Source organism: Pelobates fuscus, chromosome 10 (genome assembly GCF_036172605.1).
Source record: "Pelobates fuscus isolate aPelFus1 chromosome 10, aPelFus1.pri, whole genome shotgun sequence".
NCBI lineage: Eukaryota > Metazoa > Chordata > Amphibia > Anura > Pelobatidae > Pelobates > Pelobates fuscus.
The window spans coordinates 140,162,334-140,172,348 of record NC_086326.1 but is presented as its reverse complement, the minus strand read 5'-3'; the positions used below and the strand labels follow the sequence as shown (position 1 = coordinate 140,172,348).

Genomic DNA, 10,015 nt, shown 5'->3' with positions numbered 1-10,015 from the left:
AATAAAGGATAGGTAGAAATCTATGTAAATACATCACTGGTATCCTCATTCCACAATCTGTTATGTCATGCAGTTTATTAGTTTAGTTAATATTAGTATGAATTCCAGGGTTGCCCTTATCAAACATGGCTGCCGACTTTCCTGTCTAACCCATAGCAATGCACGCGCCCACTACAAAGCACGTCACTGGGCGAGCACAGCCTCCCAGTTGTACGAGGCGGAGCAGGCAGAACTACATTTCCCGTGATGCTCCTGGATAACATCCTGTGCAGAGCGGAAATGTACATTTATGATAGCGGAAGGAGAAATATCAACTGTGCAGGAAGTGAGTGCTGGGACTGTGCTGGGGCAGCAGGCTGGCAGGTAATGTGTCATTAATAGCGAGAGGTGTGATGCTCTGTAGGTGGGAAGGTAGCAGTCAGATGCTCTGCAGATCCTCTGTCAGTCTGGGTGATATGCTCTGCAGTGCTGGATGGGGGAGGAGCCCAGAGTTTGGCGAGATGTGCTGCAGCTTTAGGAGATTTAATGTGAGATAGTCTGCAGCTTGCTAGTGTTTTCATTGCTGTGTGAGGGATATAACTTCATATCTGTGTTATTATAGTCAGGGCTCTGATATCTTCTTCTTACAGGAGGGATATAACCAGCCCCTGGACTTGCTTCTGAGCCCCTTATCTAAATGTTCCTCTCCCACTCCCCTGCTCACTGTCTCTAGCTTCATTCCAGTCCTAGTTATCATGGCAAACTTCAAATACTGTTATTGGAAGAAATAAAGTTTAGTAAGTTTATATACTGTATAGTGCACACCTGTCACTTCCCAGAATTTCTCATACTTCGCCTTATCTTTAGGGTTTCTCTAACCATTGCAGCCCTCTGTAGTGGTTATGATGGTAAGAGTACCCAGGCGCCATTCCCAGGTATTGGAGGAAGCTATTTTACAAGAGTTAGACTTTACCCGGGTAAAGTCACGCCAAGATACAAAGGGGTTCGATAAATTAGTCTAACTGGAAATGTTTGCTGACTCTTATATTTCATACTTGGTTATTTTCTGCCTTAAATTTGCAATTCTGCACAAATTCCCAGTTTTGTGAGTAACTCTGCAAGACTTGCACATAGAGACGTCTTCACTTAACAGCAAATTATAGTTACATTTAGGAAAAGAATTGCGCAAGCAAATGATGTGGTTAGTACAATTTGGTGTTTAGCGTATAAACCCCGTGATATTAATCTTCTGGTTTCACATCGTCCCATGTACTAATAGTGCATACACAATATATAAACAAAACTGTATAAAAATATAACCTTTGTTTTAAATTTAAATAGCCCAATATAGACGATAACCTTATTCTGTGAAATGTGATGAAATGTTCGCATCGCAGCTTCTTGGTCCAAGGCGATATCTGACTGCCATTCTGGGGTCAAGAAGGATTTTTTCCCCCCTAGTTTGTTGCACAATTAGAAGCGCTTCATACTGGATTTTTGCCTTTTTTTGGATCAACAGCAAAAAGAAGTGTGAGAGAGGCTTAACTTGATGGACGCATGTTTCTTTTCAGTTATGTGTACAGTGTCAAGCCAGTGAACGATTGAAGGTTTATTTAGGTTGGGAGAATTATGAAATTGTCCTTCAGGTGAGAGACAGAGAAAGAGTAATAACAAAGAGCAGTATGGGTATTGGGATCGAAGATCCATAAATGGATTGTTATTCGTTTTTTATGAAGACCTGGCAGTGAATTTGAATGCTTCTTATTTTAATCATTTTAGTTGGAGTTCATTCCATAAAGTGCTACGTTCTCCAAGGATTTGAGTGACTTTGTCATAATGACCAAGGACAAGAATCAGGTGACTGAGAGGATCCTGAATCTCACTCTGGAGATCATCTACCTGCTGACTGGAGAGGTGAGGGATTCTGGGTAATGTCATTATGGAGATCATCTACCTGCTGACTGGAGAGGTGAGGGATTCTGGGTAATGTCAGTATGGAGATCATCTACCTGCTGACTGGAGAGGTGAGGGATTCTGGGTAATGTCAGTATGGAGATCATCTACCTGCTGACTGGAGAGGTGAGGGATTCTGGGTAATGTCAGTATGGAGATCATCTACCTGCTGACTGGAGAGGTGAGGGATTCTGGGTAATGTCAGTATGGAGATCATCTACCTGCTGACTGGAGAGGTGAGGGATTCTGGGTAATGTCAGAATGGAGATCATCTACCTGCTGACTGGAGAGGTGAGGGATTCTGGGTAATGTCATTATGGAGATCATCTACCTGCTGGCTGGAGAGGTGAGGGATTCTGGGTAATGTCATTATGGAGATCATCTACCTGCTGACTGGAGAGGTGAGGGTTTTTGTAAGTTAGAGTCAATGAATTGGTTTTGGAAGGGGACAGGAAACCAATGTAAGTTCGGACATGGGTGTGAGAGTACACATGAGTGAGGAATAAATGCCTTGCAGTATTTCTTGCAGATTTAAGTGGGGCTAATGCAGGTATTTGGAAGGCTGATGATTTACAGTAGTCATGGTGGGAAATAGCAGGCAGTAACTTTGATGCATTATGATCAATAGGAGTTAACTCTAAGGCAGCGGGCTTGCGGTTGGCTTGATAGATGTTCCATTGACCTACAGGGAGAGAAGTAGAGATGGAATATTTAAAGTGGAAGAAGTTCAGTTTTCAAAAAATGGAAGACATACAATTAGAGAGAGAAGAAAGCTAATTAGTGATATGTTACAGGTGGGTTGGAGAGAGATCGGGAGTAGTGATAAATCTGGATGTTGTCAGCATATAAATGTCACTGATACCAAAGGAGCTATTGTGGTAAGTGAAACTGGTAGTGTAAAATGGAACAAGTGTTAAGCCTTGTTGGACTCCAAGTTAGAATCCAAGTTAGATGGGTAGCGGGGAGAACGTAGGGCCAAAGAACGAGACACTGAATGAGTGTTGAGAAAACTTGGAAAATACAGTTAAAGGACCACTCTAGTGCCAGGAAAGCATACTCGTTTTCCTGGCACTAGAGTGCCCTGAGGGTGCCCCCACCCTCAGGGACCCCCTCCCGCCCGGCTCTGGAAAGGGGAAAGGGGTTAAATCTTACCTTTTTCCAGCGCTGGGCGGAGAGATCTCCTTCTGCTCTCCTCCTCTTCTCCTCCCCGTCGGCTGAATGCGCACGCGCGGCAAGAGCTGCGCGCGCATTCAGCCGGTCACATAGGAAAGCATTCATAATGCTTTCCTATGGACGCTGGCGTGCTCTCACTGTGAAAATCACAGTGAGAAGCACGCAAGCGCCTCTAGTGGCTGTCAATGAGACAGCCACTAGAGGACATAGGGGGAAGGCTTAACCCATTCATAAACATAGCAGTTTCTCTGAAACTGCTATGTTTATGAAAAAATGGGTTAACCCTAGAAGGACCTGGCACCCAGACCACCTCATTAAGCTGAAGTGGTCCGGGTGCCTAGAGTGGTCCTTTAAGTGGATGGTTTGAAGAAGGAGCAAATGGTCAACAGTGTTGACAGAAAGGTTGAGGAGAATTAAAGTGGAGAAATTATGTTTAAATTTAGCGGAAAATAATTCATTAGTCATTTTAGTAAGGGCCCACGTGAAGGTTGAAATAAGGTAAATGTTATTACTTTTTAAGGGGGTTAAGGTGAGGCAAGCCACCTAAATTGTGGTTTTTAACACTAGCGGATCAGGATACATATTTGTGTTCCTGACACTATAGTGCTCCTTTAATTATTTGTTATTGTTATTAGCCAACTGCTACTGACCTTAAAGGGATACTCCACACGCACAAAGCAGTTCAGCTTGGTTTTTTTGTTAAGTGTCTGGAGTTTGTCACATTTGTGAATATTTATAAAAGTGCTAATTTTAATAGTCTGCACTTTTATAATTGGGGGCAGAACCACTTCCCTGGCTGTCATCCAAGAGCCATGGAGGTTTTCTTCCTCTTCTGTCAGCTCCACTGGGCTAATAGAAGCAGTAGGCACTCTTTAACTTTAAATTCCAGCTCAGTCCTGTATGAACCAAACTCATCAATATACGGTCCTACAACTCCAGTTGCTTGAGAGTTGGAATATTTAAATTCTCCCTTTTAAACATCCAAAGTTGTGTACTGAGTTATGCCAAGAAGTGTCGTCAAAAGTGAAGTATACCTGGAAGACCGAGTTTGGACAGTGCTATCCTATAAAGTGGCTTTGAGTATACAGGTATATGAAACTGTATGTTCTCCTTTTAATTTCCTGTCTTTCTATAGGATTATAAGATTGTAAAGAAGTCTATCACACACAACAGCCATCTCCTTGTGTCAGGAGGATCTCATAGTACCCAGAGCCGCAGCACGGTGCCTCATGAAAAGATCCTGGAACTGACCAATCAGATCATCCAGCTGCTGACTGGAGAGGTGAGGCTGCTGGGAATGGGACATTACACGGTAAAACCAAGGGATGTGTCTGGATGGTAACTGTATCATTGTGTGTGTCAGGTTCCTGTAAGGTGTGAAGATGTTGAAGTCCATCTGTCCACGGAGGAGCCGGAGGATGTGGAAGTGCACAGTGATCTTTGCAAACCTGAAATGACAGAGAAGAATCACCATCCCTTCAGCTCACTGGGTAAGATACTGATCCACATAATGTGTTTACATTTTACGAGACACTGATTAATAAGACATACTTCACACATATTCCTAAATAACACTCACTGATGTGGTCTTTTACAAGCTTTTCCAAAACATTACTAATATTTTTCCACCCAAGTACTTCCAATGTCAAACTTTCAATCCTAATAAGTTTATACTCTATAAAATGTCACTGTGACTAAAAATTAAAATGGTGGTGTGCTCCACATGCTGTGCCTGAAATTAAAGGAACATTATAGCGTCAGAAACACAAAAGTTTAGCCCCCTTGCCACTTTAAATTTAGAAAAAAAAACTCTGCTTTTTTTCCAGTGCAGCGCGGGTCCACTGGCGCTGGCTCTGCCCCCTATCCGCCTCCTTGGCTGACATCATCAGAATTGATGATCTCAGCAAATCACAATGATTTGTCTTAGGAAAGCACTGGATAGGCTGAGATGGTGAATTAGTGGTGAAGCCAAACACCACCCTGACCAATCGGCCTCTCCACATAGAGATGCCTGATCGCTCAACTGCATTGTTTTCCATAGAGTCAAAGGGCTACATGCAGTGCTGACTTTCAGCACTGCATGCAGCTCATCAAAATTTACGAGGCCACAAAAATGGCCCCAGCTGACAGAGTGGATCCTCGGATATCTATTGATACCTGGGTTTCCTGGTGTGAGCAGAGATTTAATCCTGCTCACGCTACATTACTGTCCATTTTAAATCCCCATTTATAGAGCTGTATGCGGATCTCACTTTGCATGCAGCTCACCTGTGAGTCTTGGGCCACAGAAATGGCCCCAGCTCACAGAGAGGATCCTCAGATATCGATTGATACCTTGGACTCCCTGGTGTGAGTAGGGATTTAACTCTATTCCCATTGCATTGCACCATGGGGATTTAAATCCCCCATTTAAATGCCAGTGTGCAGTGCTCACTTTGAGCTCCATAAACAGAGCATTGGTGGTCAGTCTGGGGCCACTAATTCTGGCATGAGATGGCAGCGGGGGAGCCCCAGGAAGTTAATGGTTCCTGGGGTTCCCAGTTACCAGTAGGAAAACAGACCCTGCTGGTAAATACTGCTTAACGGAAATTTTCCGATTTGCGTCCTTAAGTGAAGGATCAACATGACAGAAAAATTTCATCATGCATCCTTAAAGGGACACTGTAGGCACCCAGACCACTTCAGATCATTGAAGTGGTCTGGGCGCCAACTCCCATCACCCTTAACCTTTTCCCCTCGACTGTCCCACAGGGTGGGATATTTTAATTTTCTCATTCTGATCTTATGTCCCACATGGTGGGACATATGAGTAGCATACAAGTTTGACGATCGTACGGCTCACCTAGAGGGACATAACGTTTCGGATAAAGGCAACTTGAAAAAAACGCACCCACGAAGTGCTTTCTATAAATAAATTTGGTGACCGATACTGACATTTTATCCGAGTGGAAAGGGTTAATCCTGCAAGTGTAATTATCTTGCAGGGTTAAGTCCTCATTTAGTGGCTGTCTACCAGACTGCCACTAGTGGGACTTCTGGGATCTTAGACGACTTTTGGTCATCTAAAGCCGTGTTCTCAACCTTTTAACACCCGCGGCCTGGCGAAAAGAGGAGAAATATTTTGCGGACCATCATCAGACAGAAAAAAAAAAACAATGGTATGTGTGAGGGATGCATTGTGTGTTTGAGAGGTGCCGTGTGTGTATGGGGGGGTGCAATGGGTGTGTGTGTGTGTGTGTGTTTGTTTTAAATATATTTTTTTCGGCAGGGGAGAGTGAGGCACCTTTCCCTGGTGCTATGATCATAAGTTCATAGCACCAGGGAAATATCTCGCTGCAATTTATTGCCGGTCTGTGAAAGCTTTCACCCAACGGTATAGTCGGGTGAAAGCTTTCGCGGACCGGCAATAAATTCTTGCGGGCCAGTGGTGGAAGATCACTGGTCTAAATGACACTGGACGTCCTCACGCTATGCATGAGGACCTCCAGCGCCTCCGGAATCCCCATAGGAAAGCATTGAATAAGGCTTTCCTATGGGAAGTTCTAATGCACGCGCGGTTATTGCCGCGCATGCACATTAGGTCTCCCCCGCCCGCAGGAGAGGAGCGTGGGCGGAGCCTGGATTCAGGTAAGTGTCTAAATGGGTTTTAACACCTTCAGCGATGTGGGATGGGGGGATTTCCAGGATTCTCTAGTGCCAGGAAACCGGGTTTGTTTTCCTGGCACTGGAGAATCCCTTTAAGCGGTTAAACAGCAAAAATACAAAACAAGAAAACTAAGCAATTCATTTTTAATCATATAAAGCTTAACTTTGATAAACATTTTGATAGCACTAAGCTTTAGTATTGTTGTATAACGATTTAATACTAATTTTCTTGGCTTTACACTTTTTTCCAATCATTAACAAATCCATCTGAAGAATGTTACACAAGCATGAATTCATCCAACTTTGTAAATGAAGATAGTCCTGGTACTAAAAAGAATTATAAGCAAAATCGCTTTAGAATTGGTGGACAAAGGAAGAGACCGAGGCTATCCGTGAAGAAGCTGAGTGAGGAATCAGCCCCGTCTGAAGAAAACATTGCAGACACTGACCTTTATACAAAATCAAAACATGCAAAGACAAACAGTGTATTGGTTCGGACTACCAAGGAACCAACCTCATGTGAGGGCAATGCCCTACTCAATGATACTACCCCTGTACAATATGATTTTAATCACACTTCTGAAGAATCTGTATACAGTAAAGGACAAAATCTCAAAAACCTGGATGTTTTCACACAGACAGATTATATGGCTAATCCAACTAAGAGGGAATCTGTCTCTTCTGAAGAGGAAAATCTGGAAGCCACTGACATTGATCCATCCACAAGAGATGCAAAAAGAGACTACATTAATGTTCATATTAAGGAGGAATCATTCTCACCTGAAGATGGAAGTCTAGCAGAAACTGACCTTGATACACAGACAGAGTATACATCTACACGTTTTAAGATGCAGTTGGACTCATGGCACGAAAAGAATGTCACCGACTCCAGCAGCTCTATGCCTGCTGAATGTACACCGGAAGAGGATATTTTATTTACTGATAACACAGAAAGTACAGAAGTGAAATGTGGGGAGTTTGAAAGTACACAAACTGCGGAGGAGATGTACACCTGTTCTGAGTGTCAAGAATGTTTTGTGAGCAGCTCAGATCTTACTAAACATCAGAAAGTTCACAAAAAAACAAAGCTGACCTGTTCTGAATGTGGTAAGCAATTCTCGTGTAAGACACGTCTTGTTATACATTACAGAGTCCACACTGGAATGAAACTACTCTCTTGTTCTGCATGTGAGAAATGTTTTACTGATAAATCAAGCTTGATTACCCACCAGAGAACTCACATCGGAGATAAACCATTCTGCTGTGCTTTGTGCGGGAAATCGTTTACTACTCAGTCAGACCTCGTTAGACATCAAAGGATTCACACTGGTGAGAAGCCATTCTCATGTGCACAGTGTGGGAGATGTTTTACCCAAAGCTCGCATCTCGCAAGGCATCATAAATGTCACACGGGAAAGAAAAATTTCACGTGTTTGGTTTGTATGACATCATTCCCAGATAACGTAAGTCTTATTGCCCATCAGAGGATTCACACAGCAGAAGATCTGTTCTCCTGTTCTGTATGTGGGAAAATTTTTACAGCTCATTCAGAACTTGTTAAACATCGAAGAATTCACTCAAGAGAAACCCCATTAATATGTTCCGAATGTGGGAAATGTTTTAAAAGTAAAACCAGGTATCTTACACATCAGCGAAGCCACGTTGCAGAGCCGTCATTCTCATGTTCTGAGTGCAGCAAATTTTTTACAACTAAATCAGAGTTCCTAAAACATCAGAAAATTCACACAAAAGAGACACCAGTAATATGCTCTGAATGTGGGAAATGCTTCTCCACTCAAGCAAGCTTTGTTACACATCAGCTGATCCATACGGGAGAGAAGCCATTCTCCTGCTCTATGTGTAGCAAATGTTTTAGCACCCAGTCTGATCTTGTGAGACATCAGAGAGTTCATACAGGTGAAAAGCCATTCTCTTGTTTAGTATGCGGGAAATGTTTTACACAAAGTTCACACCTTATCAGACATCAGAAAAGCCATACGTGAGAACCCATTCTTGTGTCTTCATATGACAAATGTTCTGGTAAATATCCCAGGATTCTGAAGTTAGAGATGCCGTTCTAATTTTAAAACCCTCCAAAATGCCTCAGGTTTTCATCGAATGGAAACTCTGGTTGTGCTGACATAAATAAAAGATAAAATTTGTGTATTTTCAGAGTCTTCAGCATCTTCCTAAGTATTCGTGATTTATTGACTGCTATGTATTCTTACCTCATCATCTACGGAATGCTACACCTTTCTGAATACAGTGAATACATTGATCCAGAAACAAATATATCACAAGTATATTGTTCTGGAGCAACGTGCTAATTCAGGAATCTTTTATAGTTTATTTGGATTGTAACATTGACATCAGACCTGCATTTAACCTTTACTTTTGGAAAAAGCAGTGAAGAAAGGGTCCTTCAAACCTGCTTGAAATTCCAGCCACTACTGGTCCATGTTCTTTGGTCATTTCGAGGTATTGTTCTGTTATATCAAACATTCTTATTAAACTGTTCCAAACCATTCCTTTTTGTCACCTATTTAAAATATGCATTTTTTCTGAGAGGGTTATAAGCTGCTCTCCCTTTCCAGACCACTAAACCAAACATGGTCTCATACGTTCAATAAACTATTTTCTACCTATATTTTGGTAATGAGGATGATTGACTTGTCTTTTTTTTGATATCTTCAAGTATTGCAGTTCATTCTTAATTAAAGATTATTTCATATTATATTGTTAAGTCAATGTTAAAAAACCTGCACTCGGGCTTTTGGTTTAATTTAGGTCGACCTTCTAACATGAGTTTTCTTAAATTTCTATTCTCCTGTCCTCTTCTATATTTAGCTGGATTAATTTTGCCTTTCATTCAACCATAGTGATAGTTCCTACATATTGGTAATGTGATTTTCCATTAATATTTGCCAGGTCCACCCCTTCCCTGAACTTCATGTACAATAACAGATATGAAAGTCTCGGTAACATACACTGCAACTTCTTTAGATCATTTTTCGTTTTTGCATAAACAAGAGTCTTCTATACGACTGTCCATTGTTATAGCCGTCACATAGAAGTAGGATGTCCTCACACCTCCAGGCCATTGTCATAGCCGTTACATAGTAGGAACGATGTCCTGTTCTGAGTTAAAATATTTCAATATAGTGCTCTGAACAATAATTTCCATTACTGGCTCTCATATTGCTGCATCTGACAGACAAAATAACGTGGTATTCTGCTCAAATGAGTTTACAATCTAGGAGGAATG

The 10,015-nt window shown here is 42.0% G+C and overlaps 1 protein-coding gene across 2 annotated transcripts; it reads left to right on the top strand.

Annotated features, from left to right (window-relative positions):
• Window positions 1-298: 298 nt before the first annotated feature.
• Window positions 299-9,395, top strand: LOC134574546 (oocyte zinc finger protein XlCOF7.1-like). 2 transcript variants are annotated; one of them, XM_063433666.1, is made up of 5 exons: window positions 299-363; window positions 1,759-1,893; window positions 4,241-4,387; window positions 4,469-4,595; window positions 7,024-9,395. In XM_063433666.1, exons 2-5 carry the CDS (start codon window positions 1,816-1,818, stop codon window positions 8,751-8,753), a joined length of 2,082 nt encoding a protein of 693 aa, XP_063289736.1. In that variant the 5' UTR covers window positions 299-363; window positions 1,759-1,815; the 3' UTR covers window positions 8,754-9,395. The 2 variants fall into 2 exon arrangements, with proteins under 2 accessions (XP_063289736.1, XP_063289737.1); XM_063433667.1 differs by lacking the exon at window positions 299-363 and having other exon boundaries at window positions 1,812-2,333.
• Window positions 9,396-10,015: the final 620 nt, after the last annotated feature.

Coding starts and splice junctions, on each gene's coding strand:
- LOC134574546 (XM_063433666.1), top strand. CDS start 1,816: ATGACCAAGGACAAGAATCAGGTGACTGAGAGGATCCTGAATCTCACT. Junction 4,388..4,468: donor TCCAGCTGCTGACTGGAGAG/GTGAGGCTGCTG, acceptor TGTGTGTGTCAG/GTTCCTGTAAGGTGTGAAGA. Junction 4,596..7,023: donor CCATCCCTTCAGCTCACTGG/GTAAGATACTGA, acceptor ATCCATCTGAAG/AATGTTACACAAGCATGAAT.